Source organism: Anthonomus grandis, chromosome 1 (assembly GCF_022605725.1).
Source record: "Anthonomus grandis grandis chromosome 1, icAntGran1.3, whole genome shotgun sequence".
NCBI lineage: Eukaryota > Metazoa > Arthropoda > Insecta > Coleoptera > Curculionidae > Anthonomus > Anthonomus grandis.
In genome coordinates, this window is record NC_065546.1 from 29,731,193 (window position 1) to 29,756,408 (window position 25,216).

General features: G+C 30.9%; 1 protein-coding gene across 1 annotated transcript in view; it reads left to right on the forward strand.

The window, feature by feature from the left end:
- Positions 1-508: 508 nt before the first annotated feature.
- The window catches only part of LOC126733456 (opioid-binding protein/cell adhesion molecule-like), a 562,254-nt gene continuing 537,546 nt past the window's right edge, over positions 509-25,216 (forward strand). The window contains exon 1 of the mRNA XM_050436774.1: positions 509-857. Coding sequence (XP_050292731.1) covers positions 809-857 — 49 coding nt within the window. The 5' untranslated portion in view covers positions 509-808. The remainder of the gene's footprint in view (positions 858-25,216) is intronic.

Below are 25,216 nucleotides of genomic sequence, written 5' to 3' on the forward strand. Positions count from 1 at the left end.
TAAAACTTTCCATAATATATTGTACAAGATCTCAAATTATCACTTATTAATAAAAGATTTCAACGTTGTTTAGATATTTTATATTAAATGTTTATATTGTTAATAAATAAAACTTTTTGCTTCAGTGATCCGAATTATTACCTTATCCAGATCAACGTGATTTTTTATTAGTCCAAATTATTGAGATTGCACTACAGAAACTTTAAAAAACTTGACGTTCCTAACGATCACTAGATAACAAAAAAAACCCTTTAAATCTTTCCTAAATATCCATCCAGATTATCCAATTAAAAACCTATAAATCACCCTTTAGCTGGGATATATAAGAGGGATGGTGAAGTTATGATCAACAATATCATCGAGGAACAAAAGCGCAGTGGGGGAGGTAGGTCACTTAACGAAGTGACAAAATATGAAACTCTATCTTTTAAAAGAAGAACGCGCGCATGCGCAAAAACTGTTGCTCCTGGCGCGAAACTCTGTGAATTTCGTCAGTCGTTGGCGGACCGTACGCTCAACGTTCTTTATCCGGGATCTTTTCTGTGCGTCTCTATATTGTCGCTCTATTTACGAGCGCAACTTAAACGCGTAATTTAGCGCCAATATTTGAATTGACGTTCTTTTAAGGCAGCTTTTCGAGTAAGAAATTAATTAAAGCAGACTTTTTTGTGGTTTATTTACTGAAAAAGGAAATTGGTATATTTGTGACTAGGTGACAGATAGGATTTATATGAATATATGTGACAGTATAGTTAGGTTTTGAATTAAGTTGACTTTTTGAGCTTTTGAAGTGACTATAAGAACTGAAATGGGGCCCGCCAGAATAGTGTGGATTGCCATTTTTATATTTTTTAAAGGTATGTCATATTTTTGTAAATATGTAAAAAATATGCATAGTGTTAAAAAAAAATTATACAGGATGGGCTAGTTTAAACGGCATTAATTTTAATACGTGATAGAGAATTTTAAAAGAAATAAATTTTCATCATAAAGTTTTTCTCAAAAATGTTTAGTCATAAAGATACAGGGTGTTAAAGTTAAGAATAATTATTTGTTTATTTATCATAAGTTTTAAACTACTAGCTCAATTTTAATTAAATTTCGCATGCAGGTTATTGTAGTGAATTGTGAGTTACTGATAATGCTAATTTGTAAAAAAATTGCCAGTGGAATAACATACGGAGGGACTTTTTTGTCTTAAATCTGCGAGGTGACAAAATATTTTTTTAAAAGAAGTCAACTGTTAGATTCTCCATTTATTTTGGAAAAAAAAGTTTTAAAATTATGTTTTAAAAATATCTTAATTTAATTGTTCAGAAATACCTGCCAAAATGTTGCACAAATTTATAAAAAAAAGAAAATCGGGCTTGAATCTGTAAAAAAGTTAAATATAAAAGATGACCAAAGGTTACTTTAAGTCATTATTTCATTTGACAGGTTTAATTTAAGATTCAAGCCTAATTTTCTTTATTAAAAATTGGCTTCATCAATCATTGAGAATTCACTACAGTAACCTGCATGCAAAATTTCATTAAAATTGAGCTGGTAATTTACAACTTATGATAAATAAACAAATAATTATTCTTAACTTTAACACCCTGTATCGTTATTATTAAACGTTTCTGAGAGAAATTTTAAAATGAAAGTCTATTTCTTATTAAATTATTTATCACGTATTAAAATTAATGACATTTAAACTGGACCACCCTGCATACTTTGTAGGTGTTTGGTAGAACCAGAAAAAAAGTCATTATTTTTTTTAAAGTCTATACAATTTTTAAAATTTATGACCAAATTTAATAAAATTACAAAAGTTTTCAAATGTGTGCAACTACCTGTAAGCTAAATAAAATCTATTATGTTGCAATGAATTTATAATTAGTTTCCGATTTTGTAAAAAGTTCATACCATCATGCAAACATTATTTATGATAATAAAAATTTAAAAACTAATTAAGAACTATTCAGAACTGAAAATGTCTTAATACAAAACAAATATCTAAGAGAATTTGTGAATAATTTTTTTAGAGTCTGATAGTCCACGTATAAATTTAAGTCAACTAAATCTTACCACAAATCTTATTTTACTATTCCTGGCTTTTTTGATTAAATCTGAAAAATCTAAGGAAATTATCATAAGAATATGTAGTATAAAAAAATTGTTGTACTCATGGTAAATTTTACATGGGTAAAACTTGCAGACCATTACATATCAAAAAGAACTAATGACCATAAATCTTACATAAAATACGATGATTTTTAGAAATTAAAAATTACATTATAACGGTAAATTAAGAAAAATCCATGGGTATTTGTTGGGTTGGTTTTAATAATACACTGATTCCTTTGCTAAAAAGAACGAGGTAGAATAAGGTATTTTTAAAATTATTAATTGATAGTTGAAAATATATTTTTTCATGTATTTTTATTAGAAAATTATATTATGATCACACTCCAACTATTTAATAGAATCATTTGTATTATCTTTCTTAATTTTCAAAATAGTTTATCATAGTCAAACAAGTGTCAATTAATTGTTTTTGATTAATTATTCTGAGAAGCATGAAAGAGATACAAAAAAGATAAGTAGTGTTATTTATTTAATGATTATTTTATTTTTTTTACGTTAATAACAATAATAGATTTAACTAACCAAAAGGTAGTCTAAATTAGTAGGTTTTCCTATTTAATAAATAGCTTTTTCGTTTTTTCTAATTTCCATAAAAAATAAAATTAGGTAGGATATTGAAAAGAAGAAACGAGCTAATTAAATTATTGTATTAAAATTAAATAAACGAGTAAATTATTGTATTTAAATTAAATTAAATATAACGAAAGGTATTGTTAAAGATTTAATTTAATATTTCTCCTAAATATATCTATTTTGTACGTTTCATTAGACTCTGGAGACATTTCTGGTAGTTGAGTATAGACACGAGATTCTGGCTGTATATTTGATGATGGTTGTATAAATTGGACAGGTAAAATTTCATTAGAAAGTATTTGAAGCCGTTGAGTTGGTGCTTGATAAGGGTTATAAGTTGAACTATTTACGTTTACTGATGAAGAATGGCTCTGTGCTGAATCGGATATATATGTCCATTCAGATTCATCTCAACTTTGCGAAGTGCTTGGACGAGTGTGTGTGTATGATTGAGTGTGAATATTTTGCTTATTTCGTCGCCTCTTTATTATCGTGTTGTCTATGTCCAACATTATTTCTTCTCTTTCACTCTCAGAAAACTTCCTCAATTTTGTTACAAGAAGTCTACCATACAAGTTACAATCATCATCTTGTCTGGCATTTTTTTTGTCAAGGGCTTGGTATAAGATAAGAGCGTATAAGATAATATTTTCTAAATTGATATTTCAAAAGATATGGATTTGACTGCTTGGAATAAATATAAAATTGACTTAGGAAAGTTTAAAAATTGACTTTAGATACCTGTAAAAATTTAAAAATTATATTAAATGCTTGGAAAAACATATAGGTATCTTCAACTGCCTGCAAATTTTTTTAAATAAGTGTCTGTTGCAGAAAGAGCATCTCAAAATACCACTAAAAATTATTTAAAAAGCTCAACATGTATAATAAGAAGCAACTTGGAAGTACAAAATAAGATAAATTATTGCCTAATAAAAATGACTTCTAAAGAACATGCCTTAAAATGGCTTTAATTGGTGGGAAAAAATCAAATTGAATGTTTGGAAAAATGTATAAATCTCCTTCCACTTCCTAAAAAAACCGGTCGTTTTAAAAAAAATTGCTCAAAATATCCTTAAAAAACGTTTTAGTTACTCTAGAGACATAAGAAATAACTTTAAAATACAAAAAAAATCTTTTACTTGAAAAGAAGTTTACATAATGTGTAAGAGATAGAAAACAGCAACTTTAAGTGCCTGAAAAAGCTTAAAAACAACTTAGACTAGATAGTTATGCAATAATTTACCAATATTATAATTAATGTTAAAGTTATTAATTTAATAGCCCAAAAAAATATCATTTTTTAATAATTAAAGCATAACTTAATTGGATATGACAGTATTTTATTACATATGTGAAAATAAGGACAATCAGCAGATATCTTATTTATTTACATCTCTTATTTGACTTAGAACCTAAAAAATCTTATTTTATAAATTTAAATTATTTAGGCATTACTTAGTTAGCTTCGACAGAAATTTTGTTATCTATATGAATAGAAGGGGTATTAAAATACTAAAAGTGGTCTGCATATGACCGGAAGTTTCAGACAGTTGCTAAAACTACCTTGAAAAAAAGCTTAAATGGTTTTAACTGGTCACTTTTCAAGGTCCCTATTATTATTTCTGCCAAATTACGATGTTTTTTACATCCAGGTAATTAAGGTCATCTCTGGACCTTAAAAGATATTTCTGATATCTTTTAGGCACTTTTTGGTAGTTTTTTCATTCAGTTTAAGCCAGCTTTTTCACATTTTTAGATTATATTTATCTATTTTTAAGTCTCTTTTATTTCTTTAGGGTAATTGAGGGCAATAGATAATTAAACATTATTAAAATCTTAATTTTTAATATAACTTTTCAGCTGATTACTATATTCAGGACAAGGATAAAAATATAAGTATTAATTAACCGTTAAAAATGGTACCTGTTGACATATATTTTGGTTGGTACGGTCTTCAGGCAAGGAAATCAGAAAGACTTAAAAAAAATATAGACATATATAAGCATTGCTTCTATATAAACATTAAAATTCCCTTTTTACCCAATTTAGCTTTGCCTATATTAATAAGAAGAGTTTTTTTAAGGCTATTCAGAATTATACGACATACAATAATTTTTACTTATACTTTAGGTTTTTTTTTACTTACTTGTTATATCTAGATTATGTCCAAGCAGTCAAAGGCCTTTCTGAAATTTTAACGTCAATAATTATGGTATTATTATGTAACTTTCTAAATTTTTTAATTTGTTTTTACTCTTTTCTAGGCACATTAAATTATTTTTTATTTTATATCATTTAAGGGCATTATAATAATTTTTTTTCAAATAATTTTTTTTGTACTTTTACTTTGTTTCTTATACCTCTTAAGCATTTAAAATACTTTTGAGTGGTATCTCCGGGCCCTTAAAATTTAAAAAGTAATGTTTAAATTTTAGCCAGGTTTTACATTATTTCATGCATTCAATTAATTTTTTTTTCTAGGGATTTAAACCCATTTTACGGCTCGGGTTTAAACCCATTTTAGGCTTTTTTCCAGACAGTGTGAGCTTTTTTTGTATTATAACCACCTAGAAAAATAAAAAATAAAATTCTACATTTCGGAAAATGTGGCTTAAAATACCACTAAGAAGTTTTTTAAAACTCACAAAAGTTAAAAATACGAAAAATATATTATCCGATAAAAATGACTTAAAACGCCTGGGAAAAATTAGGAATTATACTAAATGCTTGCAAAATGTAAAAAGGAGTTCCAGTTGCCTAAAAAAAAGTTAAAGTCATTTTTCAAATCTCTAAAAAAATTATTAAAGTATGAATAAAATGTATATCGTTTAAATATGGACAGCCCAAAATTTCAACGAGTCAGGCATAACATAATTAGGTATGATAGATATTTTAACATTTTCATGAAAACAAAGGCTGGCTTTGTAGGCTTTTTATTTTTCTTGTCATAAAGATATCAATGAAATTAAACTGAATTTTTATTAAAGATTATAGCCTAGGTGACAGAAACAGTTAAAAGAATACTCCAGTATAGTAAGAAAAGCAATTTGGTAATAAAAAATTTATAGTATAAATTACCACATGGAGGCCTCTATACTTCGAAGTCATCTTAAGATAAAAATCAACGCATTGTATTTAACCAAATAGGTTATATCATGGTAAATTGGTTCAAGAAGCTGATAACCAGTATTACATAATCGTATAAGATAATTAAATACAGGTTTCGACAAACTAGTTAATTATCCTCATGATAACAAATTTAACATATTGGCTCTATCTGAAACTTGGCTTACGTCCATTAATTGTGCCAGTGGTATCAAAATTGGTATAATTTTTTCGGAAATGATAGACAGGGTAGTAGTGGTAGCGGGATAGATATTTTTATTAACTCTTTTAGTCAAAATATAATAACTAATAAATAATTATAATTAAATTAAAATTAATTATTTAAATTAAATATTTAATGCCACTAAGTTAATTTTAATATTCACTCTAATGATGTACCTAATTTATCGGTCTAAATTTCAAATTGATTTAAAAATTACTTTGTTCCTATTTGTATATTGACTACCTTCTACTGATATTGACCTTTTTTTAAAACTTTTTAAAAACTTAAAATTTATATAAATAAGTCATGGTATATTAAATTTGAAAATTATAATACTATTAATCGCCTTGAGTTTAAAGATTGCGGTATTCTATTTATTTATCTAATAGCATCAGTAATAAAGTTGACATATTTTATTCAAGCATAAAGTACTTAAATTAAGGATTTGCGCTAGTTAAGCATAAAAAAAAACAATTTTTGCATTGTAACTCTGATAATCTAAATTATTAATTAAATTAAGGGAACGGGAACATAAAAAATATTTAAAACAGAAAGTCTGTTTTTCTGAGTTTTAAGAAACTTTACAAAGCATGATATAAATAGGTGAAAAATCTTTTATTTTAAAAAACCATCGAGAAAGACCGGTAACATCTTTTAGTTTACTACCAAAAAGTAACATCTTTTACATACCACAGACTCTAAGATATTTCATAATATGGCTGATTCTGACTTATTACTTAATAACTGTTTTGCAAATTATAGCACTTTGATGAAAGCACTTACATGAAGAAAGCAGACTTTGTTTTACAATAATAAAATTTTCTTTAATAGTTTGTTTGATAAATCAGATTTTGTAATATTTAAATAATCTAATTTAATTAATTTAATAAACTCTATTATCACTGATACTGTAGGGAAAGAGAAATTATCAATAAAGGATTAAATTTTATGTTCGCTATTTTGTTGCTCAGAACAGCTTTCTTAAAATTTGAAAAAAAGCAATTATTAAACCTTATAATTATATACCTCCCAATATATCTAATTCGGCGAAAAACAATTTAAGACTCATAAGTTTTTTGCCTGTGGTTTCTAAAATTTTCGAAAAACATTTTTACAGGCAGTTCTGTAATAAAACTAATAAAATTACTGATTGTCAATCTGGATTTCGAGAGCAATATAGTGCTACGTCTTGTCTTACTAGCTCAGTTAATGAAATAAGAGTTAATCAGGACCAAAAAATTAATTTGATTTGTGACTTCTCAATTTCGGCAAAGCTTTTGATACTATTGGTTACCCTATGTTGCTTGCTAAATGTCACTATTCTGGTTTTTTAAATAAACCTATATAATTAAAATATTCAACATCCTTATATTCCAAACTCTAACATTATTTTAATTAAAACTAAAGTTCTACGAGGATCTATTTGCGAAACTCTGTTATTTTCTCTGTATAATTAATAGTAAATTATTCTGTTCTTCCCATACAGGGTGTCCCAGCGAAAACGAAACAGAGCTATTTTCGGTATAAAAAAAAATTATTTTCAAAAATCTCGGACACGTTGATTTTATTTTTGAGGGGGACAACTTTTCCTTACCAAGGCACCCTCATACCAGCAACCCCATTCGAGGGGGTGGAATCACCCCTAAAATCCTAAATGAAAAGAGGGATCATATGATACCTTATTTTAAAGGTCTTTTAATTCTGAATATAACTGCCAAATTTGAAGTGGCTAAAATTATTTCTCTGGATAAAACAGCTTGTCAAAATTGCGGAAACAGCGAAAATGAAAAAGGTATTATGGACTCTTTTTTGGATAATATTTTTAAAAGAACAAGGAAATCCTATTTTCGAAGGGGTCACTTATTAATTAAGAGGCCACCTAATACCATGAATCCTTTACGAAGGGTTGAAAGCACCCCTTAAATCTTAAACAGAAAGAGGGATCGTGTTATACCTTATGTTGAAAGCGTTTTCACTTTAAATTTAAACGGTGACTTCTGAGTCACTGATGGATTTCTTCTGGATATGAAAGCCAAATAAAATTCTGAAAAAAATGCTTTAAATAAACCTTAATGCCTGAAACCCTTTCTTACAATTTTTTTTATTGGATCATTAAAACATGATTAAAAATTTATTAGTATTGTTAATATTATTGTTATTACACCTTATCAGCATATCATAAATAAAAACAAAATACCAAATAAAATGCAAACACAAGTATCTGAAGAATTTATTTAGCTTGCTAAATATCATTGGTACTTTTTTCATAAAGCAGCATTTATTTAAATAGTTTTAAATTATTACCCAGTCTTTTACGTGTTGAAACACTGTTAGCAATGGTTTATTCTACTGCAGAGAGGGTTGAGATGATAGAGTTTTTCCTTCGGCATAACAATTGTGCCAGTAGAACGGTACAAGAATTGAATGATCTTCATCCAGAAAAACGAGTCAACAGAAAATACGTTCTAGAAATAGTTGCTAAATTTAGGGAATCTGGCAGTGTCTTAAATAAAAAGCGTGAGGTTTAAAATGCTGTTGTTGTCTATGAAGCAATGCAAATAACTGTCCTAGGTCAACTTCATGCCGAGACAGGAATAAGTGTCAGAAAATTGGCGACGAGTACAGAAGTAAGCAAAAGTAGTGTTCATAGGATACTTAAGCATAATAAATTCCATGCTTACAAAATTCATCTGGAGCAAGAACTGAATGAGGACGATTTTGACAGACGAGTGCAATTTTGTGAATCGCTTAGTGATATGATAACTGTTAATCCGCGTCTTATTAACAACATTTGCTTTTCAGATGAATGTACTTTTTTTCTTAATGACAACGTAAATCGTCATAACTGCCGCTACTAGTCAAATGCAAATCCGGGCCAGTTTCGTGAAGTTCATACTCAGTTCCCTGAGAAGTTAAATGTTTGGGCGGGAATCTTGGGCGGCTCCATTGTTGGTCCGTTTTTTCTGCCCGGAAATTTGAATGGAGAAATGTACCGAGATATCTTGGAAAATGCCGTATATCCAAGAATAGTAGAAATAATGGAAGGCGGAAAACATTCTGATGATGATCAAGTCGTTTTCCAACAAGACGGAGCGCCTTCACATTATGCTGCTGGTGTGAGGCAATATCTTGATGAGATATTTCCTGATCGTTGGATTGGAAGGAGAGGACCTTTTATGGAATGGCCAGCTAGGTCACCCGATTTAACCCCATTAGATTTCTGTTATGGGGGCATTTAAAAACAAAAGTTTACGCTACCCAACCAGACACCCTAGAAGACTTACGCCAGAGAATTATAAATGAGTGTCAGATGATAACACCTGAAGTTCTACAAAACGTCAGGCATCGTTTTGAGCAAAACCTGTATTCCTGCATAGAAGTAGGCGGGGCACAATTTGAACATTTAATAAATTGACGTAATTTAAATAGACTTGTTTTATTTAAAAGACACAAAAGGAAAAGGGTAGGTATTTCTTATCTCTCCACTTTTACTGACAGTAAAGATTGTATTTCTTGCTATTTTTATATCCACAAGATATCCATCTGTCACTCAGAAGTCACCATTTAAATTCAGAGTAAAAAGGCCTTCAAAATAAGGAATGACACGACCCCTTTTTCTATTTAAGATTTAAGGGGTGCTTTCAACCCCTCGTAAAGGTTCCAGGTATTGGGGTGGCCTCTTAATTAATAAGTGACCCCTTTGAAATTAGGACTTCCTTATTCTTTTAAAAATATTATCCAAAACAGAGTTCAAAATACCTTTTTCATTTTCGCTGTTTCTACAATTTTGACAAGCTGTCATATCCGGATAAAAAATTTTAGCCACCTAAAATTTGGCAGTTATATTCAAAATTAAAAGACCTTTAAAATAAGGTATGACACGACCCGTCTTTCTATTTAAGATTTTAGGGGTGATCCCACCCCCTCGAAGAGGGTTACTGGTATGAGGGTGCCTTGGTAAGGAAAAGTTGTCCCCCTCGAAAATAAAATTGACGTGTTCGAGATTTTTGTAAAAAAAATTTTTTTTCCTACCAAAAATACCTCTGTTTCGTTTTCGCTGAAACACCCTGTATACACCTTGGTACAAAATTTTCAGAACCAAAGAAATGCTGTTTTCATGTATTTCAACGTTTATGTCAAGGCCTTCAGCAATATAAAACATAATCTTCTAATATCAAATCTTAAGCATCTGGGTTTAGATGGTAAAGATATTTGATTGAATAACTTGTCAAAAAGTTTATTATAAAAAAGGGCGTAAGTCAAGGCTAGGTTTTATCACCGATATTATTCAATACTAAACGCGTATAAAAAATTAAAACCTATATTAAGTGCTTGAAAAAACCTATAATGAAGAGTATTTAAAAAAAACTAAATGACTCGAGTTTTATTAAAAATTATTGTCTAGTATAAAATTATAAAGTATCTCTCTTTAATAATTTAGAATATTTAGGCATTAACTTAATTGGATATAATTGGCATTTTATTATTACTATGAAAATATGGGTTGGCTATAATACAGGGTGTTACAAAATTTGGCGCAAATATTTTAAGATGGTATTATTGGAGTCAGAATAAGATTTTTTTCTTTTATAAACATGTGTCCTAAAATGCACTCCCTCAAAGCTACAGCTCGCGCAATTTGCTTATAGAAAATTGATTATTTGGAAAACTGATATTTATGCGTTATCCGTTATCCGTTTTTTAAGTGCTCTTGACATTTTCCGTCCCATGAATGGTGTTAACGCAATTTTAGGGAACCAATCAGGGTGGCCGACCATTATGAAGGCCCATATCTTATATTTTCGATAAGAGATTTGAAAATTTAGAACACCATGGTTAGTCATGAGAAAATCTATAATTATCCTTTATTGCATTTTTTCGATACAATTGATATGATTTGATAAAAATTAAAGCAGTCACGGCCAACTTCATTTTTTCTATTTGATAGTTAAGTTTAATAAGGCGGCGGTTACATTGGACGCGAATTGATACGAAATTTTATTCTTACGAATTCGTATAAAATCAATTCGTAAGAATAAGTGGTTACATTAGATGCGTTTAAAGTGATTAATTCAGTGTTTTAAGTTTATTTTTACAATGGACAGAGCAAATTCGGTTGCAAATTTGTTTTACTCATATGAGACATCAACTTATTTAAAAATACTACTACTTGAAGAAAAAGAGAAACGTACCTCGGTTGACGATTATTTCTTGACACGAACCCAAAATGGAGAGTTTCAAAGATCCTTTGGAGAAATTAAAGAAGACGATGAAAAGTTCTTTGAATATACAAGGATGTCAAAACTGTCCTTCAATATTATTTTGGAAGCTATTAATAATGATCTTCAAAAATATTCAAATTTTCGAGAATGTATATTACCAGAAGAAAAGCTCATTTTTACGTTAAGGTAAGTAAAATAAACCAATTAATATTATTAACCAATTAAACCAATTATTATTACCCATTATTATTTATTTTAAAGTGGTGATAACAAAGTACATTAGGTTTATAGTTAAAAATATAAGGTTTTTAATTTGGTTGGAAATTTGAAAAGTATGTAGATGTATTATTAACTTCTTGGGCAGTAGTGTCCATTGAATAGAGAGAGAGCTCTTCGTTTACTGGTTGGGCTGGAAGTGGTTGTGCTGGAAGTGAATATTCTGAAGTGGAACTGGAATATGCAGCTGAAGGTGTTGAAATTGGTGTGAAAGACTGAGAAATGGTTGAGATTGAAGCTTGCTGATAAGTACCTTGATGTTCATGTTCTTTTGTAAGTATGTCAATAAATTTTCCTCTTACATGCAACTTTTTGTGCATTGGCAAGTCTTTGAAAAATGGTACCAAACTTGAAAGAAAATGCGAATCATCATTCACGTTTTGCTGTTGCGGCCTTCATGCTGTCTTGAAATTGTTTTAATTTTTGTTCTTCTATTTTAAGAAAATTTTCCAATGTCTGCCCTTCATATATATATTATTTTCACTAAGTTTCCTTTTTTTTGGTAGATTTTTTTCGTGAGAACCTGTATCTATTATTGCCTGTCTCATTTTAGGGAGTGGGGTGTTTATTAACGTGTCGTCGATTTCATGATCACTTTCTTCATCGTAATTTTGCAAATCCGAATAAGACGGCGATTCAATTTCTTCCATGTCAGTTTGACTTCGTGTATTACTGTTGGGAATAGTTCCAGTAGTTTTCCGAGGCAAAAATTGGTCTTTAACAAAGAACATATTATCAAAAAATTGCCACTTCGATTATATAATTTCATCCGCCGCATCTCCACTTCGTTTTTGCTCTAATTTCGAAAGTTCCTTCCTAAATGTATCCCGTAGGCCTCTCCATTTTTGTTGAACAAGACTATTTGTAAAAAAGTATTTTCATGGAAAAGCATTAGGTAAAAAAATATGATTTTTGATTGATATGATATGATTTTTCCAGCCGATTTCGATGAAACTTGTTTTTTGGGGTCAGAAATTACGAATTTGATGACACAATATTAAGAAAAAGGCGTTTTTAAGACTGAGAAACCTATAAGCAAAGGGAATAAAGCCGACGACCTCTTTTAGTTGAATACCCGGTACATACAGTCGTGGCCAATAAAATAAGAGTGGTCGAATTTTTAAAATAAAAACAATATTGCAGCAATTATTAAAGAACTAGTAGTGTATTTGGAAACTTTAATTCATTTCTCAGTTGACGTGTTTCGGCGATTTTTTTCATAAGGTTTTTATAGTGCTTTTTTGTCCCCATTAAAAAAAGCTAAAAAATTAACTCTTTTCTATGTAAAAATTCAGAGATTAGAGGCACACAAAGTCAATGGTCTCAAAAGATGTTTATTTAAAAAAAAATGATTACACGTGTTTCGCCCTAAGGCCCTTATTTTGTATGTATTTATTTTTATTTTAACTTGTTTGTGGTGTTAATCCTATAGCTTTACCGGTAAGTCAAATCTCTATATTGTAATTTGTATCTATGCATTGTTGTTTTTGTACTAGGGTTGCTTTCTGTTTTCTTTTAGATCTGAAGATGCCTTAGGGCGAAACACGTGTAATCATTTTTTTAAAATAAACATCTTTTGAGACCATTGACTTTGTGTCCCTCTAATCTCTGAATTTTTATTATCAAGAGGTCTCTTTGAGAAAAATGGACTACTTTTTTGAATCTTTTCTGTGTAGTTCTAGGTAAAATTTACTAGTCGCATTTGAAAGAGCGGGAAAAATTATACATCCCCTGAAAATTTCATGACAATTGAAGAATAAATAGTCTAGATATAACATTTTAAAACTCTCAAAAACAGCAGGTTTTTCATGATTTCTGCAAAAATATGCGATATAAAAACTTTAAAAAAATCGCCGAAACACGTCAACTGAGAAATGGATTGAAGTTTCCAAATACACTATTAGTTTTTTAATAATTGCTGCAGTATTGTTTTTATTGTAAATTTTCTGCCACTCTTATTTTATTGGCCACCACTGTACATCAAAATTGGGCACTTTTATTACAAAACCAAAATTATTAAAAGATATCGCATATATAAATTAATTTTTTGTTTGTTTTAGGTACGTAGCCACAGGAATTTCTTTTTGTGCTTTGGCCTTCTCATTTCGAATGTCTCATACTACAATAAGATTAGTAGTTTATGAAACATGCGACGCTATATGGAATGCGTTGCATCAGAAGCACATGCCTTTTCCAACAACAGATATGTTTACATCAATTGCGGATAAGTTTTATAGAAAATGGAAATTTCCCAATTGCATCGGGGCAATTGATGGAAAACACATAAGAATTAAGTGCCCTGCAAATACGGGGTCAATGTACTTTAATTATAAAATATATTTTTCTATAGTTTTCCAGGCTGTAGTGGATGCGGACTATAAGTTTATTGCCATTGACGTGGGAAGCTATGGAAAGCAAAGTGATGGTGGTATTTTTACACTTTCTTCATTGTTCAGTCACCTTGACAATGATACTTTTAATATTCCCCCACCAAAAGCCCTACCAGGTACAACCAAAATAGTATCACATGTTTTCGTTGGAGATGCCGCATATCCATTAAAGACATATTTAATGAGGCCATTTTTGGGAGCAGTTCTGACACCACAGCTAGAAAATTTTAACTATAATCTATCCCGAGCGAGACGCCTCATTGAATGTGCTTTTGGAATTATAACATCAAAATGGAGAATTTTAAAAACAGAAATTGAAATTCATCCTGACAAAGTAGATTTAATAATAAAATGTATATGTCTATTACATAACATAATTATAGATATAGAAGGGACCGCCAGATCTATTACAGAGTCACAATAAAGTGAATGAAAGTAAAAACAAAACGCAAGGGGGGCGTCATCTTAACAGAGCCACAACACAGCCTATCAGATCCGAAATAATTTTCTACAGTATTTTACTCAAGAGAATTAATTTTTTTAATTAAAAGTTGTGTTATATTGTCATTAAGTTAAAAGCAATAATTTCTTATCTAAAAATCACTCACCACTTGTTCGCAAATTTTCAGCCTCTTCCCTCCATAGTTTTTTATTGAGTTCCCTATTATGGTAACTTTTGTACAAGATTTATTAACTTTTCACAATGTATCATGTTTTAATAATTGTAATATTAAAAATAACCGATATCTTTGACAACACGTTCATGAGAATTCGGATGAAAAACAAAATTATTTGGTCGCCACAAAATATTCGTACGAACTGGGCGAACTCGTAAGAACTTATCGTGAGCAATATAACCACCCAAATACAAAAGCATTTGTTTGTTTACGTTCGAACAATTCATATACGTTCGTACGAATGACATTTCGTACAAATTCGCATCCAAGGTAACCGCCGCCTAATGCTGTCCTTAAGTTTACCAGCGATTTTTTCAAAAACGATTAATTGTATCAAAAAAATGCAAAAAGCGAAAGTTTTAGATTTTTTTGTTAGAAGCTAACTAAATGGTGTTGCAAGAGTTTTAAATTTATTATCGGAAACAAGATAGGGGCCATCAGAAGGGTCTAACTAAAATTGGATTTACATCACTTTTTTGACGGAAAATTAAAAGAGCACCAAAAAAAACGGAGATTTGCAAATTTTTAGGATATTTGATGCGTAACTATAGTCACGGATTCAAATAATTGATTTTCTTAATAATAAGGCTCGATAAGGCCTATGCAAATTGCTTAGGCAAATTGCTTAGGCCTTATTTGCACTGAGGGGGAGCATTTTAGGACATATATATATGTAGGAAAAAAAGTCTTATTTTGACTCCATATAACGTATTATTGGAGTCAAAATAAGACTTAACATAATTCTCTTAACATATTTGCACCGAATTTTGTAACACTCTGTACATATATAGGCTTAGACAAATACGTATAAATTCTTTAAGCTTCCTTTGTTTCTGTATCCTGAAGATTCCAATCAGCGGAAAATTCTGTTCTTTGCATCCCTTATTTGCCGAACAGCCTAAAAAACCTTATATTCTATTAATTTAAATTACTTAAGCATAACCCAATTGCATATGAGTCGTAATTTACAGTTTATATTAAAATAAGGTCTGGCCATAACATTTAATTTTCCTTAAAAGGTTCTTTCATGTATTAGTATAGGAAATCATGTTTCTTTGCATCCCTTATTTTCCATAGGTTAAACAATCCTAATTTTATTTAATTAATTTAAATTATTTAGGCCTAGATTTACAGAGACAGGCAATTTTACTGTTTGTATCAAAATAAGGGCTGGCTTTAATATATAGCTTTTCTTTTTTTTACTTGCCCTGAAGCAGAAACAATCATCAGCATCCATACATTTTTGTCTCACAACATATTATTGAAAAAAAGCAAAAAAGGAAATTACCTACCAAAAATAAATTGAATGTCCGGAACATATAAGAAAGCAACTTAAGTGTTTCAAAAAGTTAAAAAACTACTCAAAAAAATTATAAGTGACGGCTCTGAAATAGATTGAACCTCCTTGATATGATTAAAATTATCTAAAAAAGATACTAAACAACGATATAAACATTTACTTTTATTTTCTTGTTTGTGACCCAATATCTTCAATCTTGCGGAGGCTTGTTGGGTGGGGTCAAAAATAAACAGGAAACCTGTTTACTTAAATGTCGACGTTTCGACTTATATTAAATCATCCTCAGGACAATGTTTTTTAAAAAAAAAGTATTCACAGAGATGAAACAAAATAATTTCCAGTACATAAAAAACTTTTTATAATAAATGTTCTCTACGTATACAAAAATTAAAACAAAAAAAAACAAAAACCACGACACAATTAAAATTACATTTAGGTAGAATCCGTAAAAAAATTTTTTACTAAATAATATATAAAGTGTATTTTTTATATACATTACACCTCCTACCTAAGTCCGAGTTTTTTTAGTTATAATTAAAATACATTTATAATAGAAGCATAGAATTATTTTTAACATGGGTTAAATAATTGTAGGTATTATTGTGGGCAAACTACAGGGTGACCACGGTAACTCTGGCAAAAATTGTAGGTTAGGTAGGGGCTCCATAGGCAAGTATTTTGAGCATAGGAACCCATGTCCGGAAAAGCCCCCATTCGGAGATGGGGCTGTTTTTTTTTAAATTGGACCCTATGCAGCAGGTGGGTAGGCAACCCAACGTATACGAAATTTTTTTTTACTTTTTCTAAATACCTTGTATTTTTTTGTCAATGACAACGATAAATTTTTGACGGAAACTTCAACCTGACTGACAGGAAAAAAAAATCTGTTTCTTGTACGTTTGTATGAGAAAAAGTAAAGGATGAACTTTCCACAAGCTTGCTGATGTGTATCTAGTTTATGGAGCTACTACAGGCAGTAATGCATTGGCGGCTCAGCGCTTGTACGCTCAGCGATTTCCACAGCGTGACCAGGTGCACCGCAGCGTGTTTGTAAATGTCGACCGCACACTACGGGAAACGGGATCATTTCAAGTCTTGTTCTTTAAAAGTATTTTTTTTGCCAAAGGATAAATTTGTTGTAAGTCGTTTATACGGGACTGTTAACTAGGTACAGCAGGAGCGAGGACGACTGCGTCTAGCACGTGATGGACTTGAAGATGCTGTAATGGCACCTATTGCCGACAATCCTCAAAAGAGCATTCGTCAGGTCGCTTCTAAAGTGGGTTGCAGCCACGGGACGGTATGGAATATCTTTCACGACAATAATTTACACCCATTTAAATTGAAGAAAGTTCAATATCTCTTTCCTGACGATCCCCCTTGGCGCCTACACTACTGCCAGTGGTTAAACCAACGCATTAGGGAAAATCCTGATTTCCTGCGGTATGTTTGTTCCACCGACGAAAAGGGCTTTTCTAGAGAAGGTATGTTTAACGCCCACAACAACCACTTCTGGTCGGAAGAGAACCCGCATGCCATGCATGTCCGAGGATATCAAAAGAAGTTTTTTGTTAATGTTTGGACTGGCATTGTCGGCGACCACTTGCTTGGTCCATACGTTCTACCCGCCCGCTTGAATGCAGAAAATTATTTGATATTTCTGTTACAGGAATATTTTGAAGATTTGCCCCTACAGATTATTAATAACATATGGTGGCAGCACGATGGTTGTCCTGCGCACTGGCCAAGGCCGATCCGGGACTATTTAGATGAAATTTTTCCCAATCGTTGGATAGGACGTGGGGGTCCCATAGCGTGGCCACCGAGGTCGTCTCCTGATCTTACGCCACCGGATTTCTTTCTGTGGGGCACCATGGAACAAATGGTGTATTAAACACCACTGGATTCGGAGGAGGACTTAATTGCGCGAATCGTAATGGCCGCAGAGTTCATTCGAGAGCAGCAGGGTGTTTTCGCTCGGATGCAAACTTCATGGCACCAACGGATCGATAAATGCATCCAGGAAACGGGCAGCACTTCGAGCATCTGTTGTAGTGTCCCTGTCCATCACTTTGTTTTTGTTTTATTTTCTTCGTTTTATTTTAATCCTGTTAATTTAAGACTACTTTTACTTTAATAATTTTAGTTTTATGAGTTATCTCCGGTATTTTTTGTGGGGAGCTTTATTGCAATTATTACATCTTTTTGTTTTTAAACTAAAGCGTTTAATTTGTGGCTCGTGTACGATAGGTTGCTAGTATTGCCTTATTGCTTTCCCATCTGGCGCAAAAATTTCAATTTTAAAACAACCGCTCAATTCACAACATTTGATCTGACTAGTGCGGTCTGTGTGGATATAAATCGTGATTACTTCCTTAACCGCCAAATAGGCGATTTCAAAGTCAACCTGACATTTGACAAACTATACATTGTATTCAGAAAAAGTAAAAAAAAAACTTTTCGTATACGCTGGGTTGCCTACCCACCTGCCGCTTAGGGTCCAATTTTAAAACAGCCCCATCTCCGAACAGGGGCTTTTCCGGACATGGGTTCCTATGCTCAAAATACTTGCCTATGGCGTCCATACCTACCCTACAATTTTTGCCAAAGTTACCGTGTTCACCCTGTAGAATCAACAATAAGCCAAGAAACAAATGTTTATTATTTTGAGTGTTATTCATTTAATTTTTATGATTCGATGTTATGTTGATAAGCTAAGGATTAGTAGATAAGGAATATGTATGCACTTATACGTTCAAAACCAGAAACTTATTTTTTTAAAACACTGTGAAATCTTAGTTTGGGACATACACCCATTGACAAAAATGAAATATAAACTTAATATAAGTTGAAACGTCTTTAAGTAAACAGGTTTCTGTTTTATTTTTACTCCACCCAACAAGCTCCAGCAATATAAACATTTACTTTAAGTGCATTGAAAAATTGTTTTATTTAAAACTGCTTTTTAAAGATAATAAAGAGATTTTTATAAGGCAATAAAGTAGCCAACTATAAAAAAATACTGAGCAAATATTGTTTGCCTTTAAAATTTTTTTTTTAATTTTCCGGTTTAAATACTATTAACTAACTACAGCGAATTTTTCTCTAAAAGAATTTGAATTTTTCATTAAATCGCAATTTTAAATCTACCTTTGTAAACTTTGGGCGAGCTCAAAAAAAAATTAATTAAAGTTTTTTAATTAGGATACATATGAAACAAAATCTAGGTATGGCTCTTTTTGCCTTTTTTTATTGTTTACAGTTTAATATAAAAAGCATCATATAAGTTTCATTACGTGATGCTATTTGTGCGTGAGTTTTAGCGAGAAAGAACCTGAAAAATATATTGAAGTCTTTTTTTTGTTAAATTATGCCTAATTTAATGGCAATGATATTTGTTCTGCCCTTTTCGTGATTTTTGACCCTTAAATCTAATTCAGTCTATTTGACATATCTTTTGTCAATTTAAGGGTCTACTTTATACCTGCTTACAGTTAAAAAAATACATTATTTTGAAATTGAATTCTTCCCCAACCAACGTACTGTAATATAAAGCATAATAAATAAATTGTAATATGAAGCAAATAAAAAAAAAATATTAATCGTCCTTAAGGGCATATTCTTCTCGTTTAACGGCAGAAATATGATGTTTTTTTCTCTTTTTCGTGAGTAAATACGTATATCAGATTTCTATTTAAAACTGATTACGAATGGCATTTTTTTTGTTTATTACCACAGTTACTGCGGTAAAATATTCAGGAAAATTAAATTGAGTTGCTGATATTGGCAGAGTTTCAACGGGCGGAGAATCTGGAAAATTGTTTCTTTTGAAACGGGAAACGGTTTTTTTTTATGTAGTACATATTTTCTTTATGTAATACATCCGACTAAGATAAAGTGATATTAATTTACTTAATTTTAAATTACTGCAAACATTATTAGGAAATTGTGTTTTTTTTCAGGCGATCAAAGGACTTTCGCTTTGATCTTACTAAAGGACTTTTCTCTCAAAAAGTCTTTAGCAATAGGCATTTTGGCAATCCTTTAAAATTCTTTCCGGTTAGAAAAATGAGGGGAAAATAAAACTGTTGTCGTATACTAGCACAAAATTTATTTGGCGAACTTTCTGGTCAATATTTCATGCAGCTCCATCACTTTACATCTTGAAAATAAACTAATCCTTTCAAATCCCACTAACGCAAATATGATTTTTCAAATAATTCTTCTTAAAAATTGACAACTAATTACAAGAGTATTGTAATTAGTTGTCATGGAATATAGACAAAGAAAATTGTTGCCTATGTTGGCATAGCTAATGCAAGTATTATTCAAGAAAAAAAAAAGAAAAGAAGGTGTTGGTCCAAAAACTGGCTACTAAAGCGGAAAATGTATAGTGACATAAATCTTTTGCGATTTAAAAATTAGTGAACTAAATGAATTAAAAAAACTATTTAAGAATAGACTTGAATGCTTTTTCTGAATTATTGAGATTAGTTGGTCCCTAGATCTAAAAACAAAACACTATAATGAGGAAGTGCATAACACCTGAGGAGAGGCTAATTGTCACCCTTCGATTCCTCCACTGGTAGAAGTTATGAATGTTTAAAATTTACTACAGCTATTTCTCGACAACCAATTGGAAGAATAATAATTCCCGAAACGTTTAAAGTCATTTACGAGGATCTGAGGAAAGAATACCGTAAGGTAAGGAAAAAGCACATAAAATCATATATACATACATAAAATCATATATACAGATTTTATGTGTATATATTTAATTATTAACTTAATTTAACAACATTATATATATTTAATATCTTTTTCTAAATAAATATTTATATAATTTAATAAAAACATATCTATGGGTTCATATTTGCAAAATATTCTTTCAACTGAAGAGAAACGAGAGGCGATATTTTCAGTCGTAAAAGTTGAACCGTCAGTGTTCGAATCAGTCGGCGAAATAAATGGAGGTGACGCCGTAGAAACATGTAGAATAGGCCATTCAACTATAACACAAAGTTATATTTGAAGAGCCTCTTGGATTATCAATAATATCTATAGATTCACTTAGTTTATCCAGTATTGCTTTAATATACATTCTTTGCTCGGCATCCGTTACTTTTTTCAGTTTTGTACTTGTAAATACCTAAGGCATCAGTCTCCCTTGGTTTCTATTTTAAGGCTCTTATACATTTTACAATGAAAATATTTCCCTCTTGCTCTTCATTATTTCTTTTCTTTCGACTTGTTGAAATAGCTTCTATTTCAGAAATACGTCTTTAATTAGTAGTGGTGTAGTAGTGGTATCCTAAAAATCAAGAAATTTAATGAAAAAAAATATAACATATACAGGGTGTCCCGGTTCATGTGGGAAATCTCTCGGATCCAGGTAGAACATCGAAACATAATACCGAACGTTTCTATAAAAAAAACTCCTACAGGCCTTCTTAACGAAGATACAGCTTCCTAAAGGACGCTGCTGGAAATTGGTTTTTCATAAATTACTTTTAAACTACCCGGTAGAATTTAATAAAAATTTTAGGTGATGAACACTATTAGGGACCTCTTAAAATGACATCCTTAAAATATATTTACCTTGTTATATTACCAGGGACGGACTAGGTTGTACACTTTAATGGGTATATTTTTAACACCCTGTATGTTAAAGTCTAAAAAAAATAAATTTGGATACCTTGAACCCTAGGCTAAAAAAAACGTACTCTTGTTCATTATTAATAAAATGAACCGTTTTGGAAAAAAAAAAAAACGAGCCAATGTTTTTATTTTTTATTTTTTTTAAATGAGAGAAGTACGCCAGTTATTCAAAGACCAGAGAATTTCGATGTAGGTCAAAAAAATACATGTTCCTAAAAATACAGTGATGTCCTAAAAAATACTTTTACAAAATATTTTATATTTATTATACGTTTATTCCTTTTTTGTTATTCTTAAGATGAAAACTAAACATAAAAACTAAAAAAATAATGTAAACCAATAATTGTATTGTACCTGACTTATTTATCGGAATTTTTACATTTTTTGAACGCATTATTGTTATAAACGTTGCTATACTCCAAATTTAGCAAATACATATCATTTAAACCTAATCTTTGTCAACTTATTATATCCTTTATTTGATAATATTTTTGTATTTTTTGGTAACTTTTAATTTAAATTACGTCAAAATATGGAGTTTACCTTTATTGAGTATGCAGATATGCATCTTATGTATGGTCTGGCGTCTTGCAATGCATTGGAAGCAAAAAGTTTGTACGAAGAAAGATTTCCCAATCGCATTATTTTGGATCAGAAAACATTTCAACGTGTTGATCAACGTCTAAGGGAAACTAGTAGGTTTCTGTTTTCCACTTAATGAGGTAATACTATTAAATTGCCTTAATGCAATTTTAGGATGTTTTGAAAAAAAAAGAATAATGGTGGTCGGAGGAGAACAGCACGTACAGTGCAATTGGAAGAAAATATTTTAGATGCTGTAGCTAACACTCCTACAACGAGTACTCGAAAATTAGCCGCTCAGCTTCATTCGTCCAAAACAATTGTACATATGGTGCTTCAAGAACAACTGTTGTACCCATATCACTTACAAAAAGTGCATGAACTACTGCCCAGAGATTTTGCTCCTAGAATACACTTCGCAAACTGGCTGTTAGATCAGCAGCGAAATAACCCTAACTTTATCAGCACGATTTTTTTTACGGATGAAGCAGGGCTTACCAAAAATGGAATTGATAACTTACATAACCCGCATGTATGGGCTGATGAAAATCCCCGTGATACTATTATTTCTCATCATTAACATCAATTCCAATCAATAAATATCTGGGCAGGAATTATTGGTAATTTTTTGATTAGGCCATTTGAACTGCCACCACGTTTAAACGGAGAACTTTATTTGGAGTTCCTCCAAAACAATCTTCCAGATTTATTAGAAGATTTGCCCCTTGCAACCCGCCGAGATATGTATTTTATGCGTGGTGGCCCCACCCCATTTAGCCTTGCTGTAAGACACCACCTAAATAATACTTTTGAAAACCGTTGGATAGGTAGAGGAGGACCTGTTGCTTGGCCTCCTCGGTCTCCCGATCTAACGCCATTAGATTTTTATCTATGGGGTCACCTCAAAACCTTGGTGTTTTTCACCCCAGTCAATACTCGGGAAGAACTGCTCCAAAGAATTACATTTCATTGTGATAATATAAAAAAACAATCTTGGGTTATTGTGGCGAGTGCAGCAGTCCACGATTCGTCGTGCCCGCGAATGCGTAAGAGTTCACGGAGCCCACGTCGAACCTACTTATCAAGTTTTTAATAATTAATTGTTTATTGCTCGTATTGAAGAATTTTTTCTAATTTAAAAACATACACTCATCATAGGTTTTTTTTAAATTATTTTGTATAAGTATTTTTTAGGACACCACTGTATTTTTAGGAATATGTATTATTTTAAATTAAATGACTTACATCGAAATTTCTCTGTTCTTTAAATAACTAGCGTACTTATCTCATTTAAAAAAAAAAAAAAACATTGGCTCGTTTATTATTTTTTTTCTCTAAAATGGTTTATTTTATCGATAATGAACAAAAGTACCTTTTTTTAGCCTAGGGTTCAAGGTATCCAAATTTATTTTTTTAGACTTTAACATACAGGGTGTTAAAAATATACGCATTAATGTGTACAACCTAGTCCGCCCCTGGTAAAGTAAACGAGGTAAATGTATTTTAAGGATGTCATTTTAACAGGTCCGTAATAGTGTTCATCACCTAAAATTTTTATCAAATTCTACCAGGTAGTTTAAAAGTAATTTATGAAAAACTAGTTTCCAGCAGCATCCTTTAAGAGTCTGTATCTTCGTAAAGAAGGCCTGTAAGAATTTTTTTTATAGGAACGTTCGGTATTATGTTTCGATATTCTACCTGGATCCGAGAGATTTCCCACATGAACCGGGACACCCTGTATACGTCATGTCAGTCTCTTAATAAATAATAATGATTTAAATATTATATTACTTATAATTAATACACTTATATTCTTGCACTTTCCAAGCAATAAGAAAGAATAGAAACAAATTGGAAAACGTTTCGAAATCAGGTAGCAATCTCCCAATTATGGAGGAGCAATCAATGCGATAACAATCTGGCGCTTTTTACTATAATTACAAAAAGTTTTATAGTATTGATAGCAATTGTAAACGCAGACTATGATTTTATTAACGTTGATATAGGCAAACGTGGCAGGAATTCTGATGGTGGAATCCTAGAGTACACAACTTTTTTCAATAAATTATCGCAAAATAAGCTGCATTTACTACAAGAGTTAAATTTTGTTTTTCTTGGCGAGTAGGCATTTCCACTGAATAAACATATTTAAAAGCCTTTCGGAAAAAATGGAGTTGGAATTATGAAAAAAGGATTTTTAACTACCGTGTTTCTAGAGCCAGAAATGTAGGCGAAAACGTTTTTGAAATTATTGCTTCCAGATTTTGAGTACTCCATACTGCTATCGCACTAAAACCAGAGAATACGAATATAGTTGAGGGGCTCAGAAGTCAAGGGATCCAAGTAACAAATTAGGAGTTTTGAGAATGTTTGATTTAAAGTTTTAAGTTATTAAAACATATTCGGTGATATTTTATATTTTTGTTTTTATTAAATATTGTAATTTTAATGTTTCAAAATGCATTTCATAAATTCTGGACATCATTTTATAGTCATACATTCATATATCATCATATTTAGTTTATGTAAGGCTTTTTTGCGAGTTAAAACTCATAGGCCAGTCACTTAAACTACTTTGCCTTAAAAATAAAATACATAACAATTTACCAAAATAAAGAAATGTTTATTCTAATGGAGAAATTAACATGAACTCAATATAAAGAAAAACATATTAATCATCATCGGATACAAAATTTCTGTAAGTGTTTGTATCCTTTTCTTGGGTGACATTAATTTGTTGTTGTTGAAGCCTTGAGGTTTTTCCTTCATATAACAGATCCTTGTAAAATGTATGATGGACAGGCGGAACAAAAGGTAGTAGCTGCAAGAGATTCTGATACTTGACCAGTTTGATTTTTGGTGGGGTAACAGGCAAATTTGACAATGCTACAGTGGTTGGCTAATTCCTTGGGCGTACAGTAGTATTTTTTATTTATATTTTTTATTGCCTCATGCTACATATACATGTTTCCAGTACTAGTAGCTAGATCCGAATGTCCAAAGTTGACGTAAATAGTACACTTTGCTGCATGTAACAAATGGGTAGAGTTTTTGCAGATCAAAACACATGGCACCAC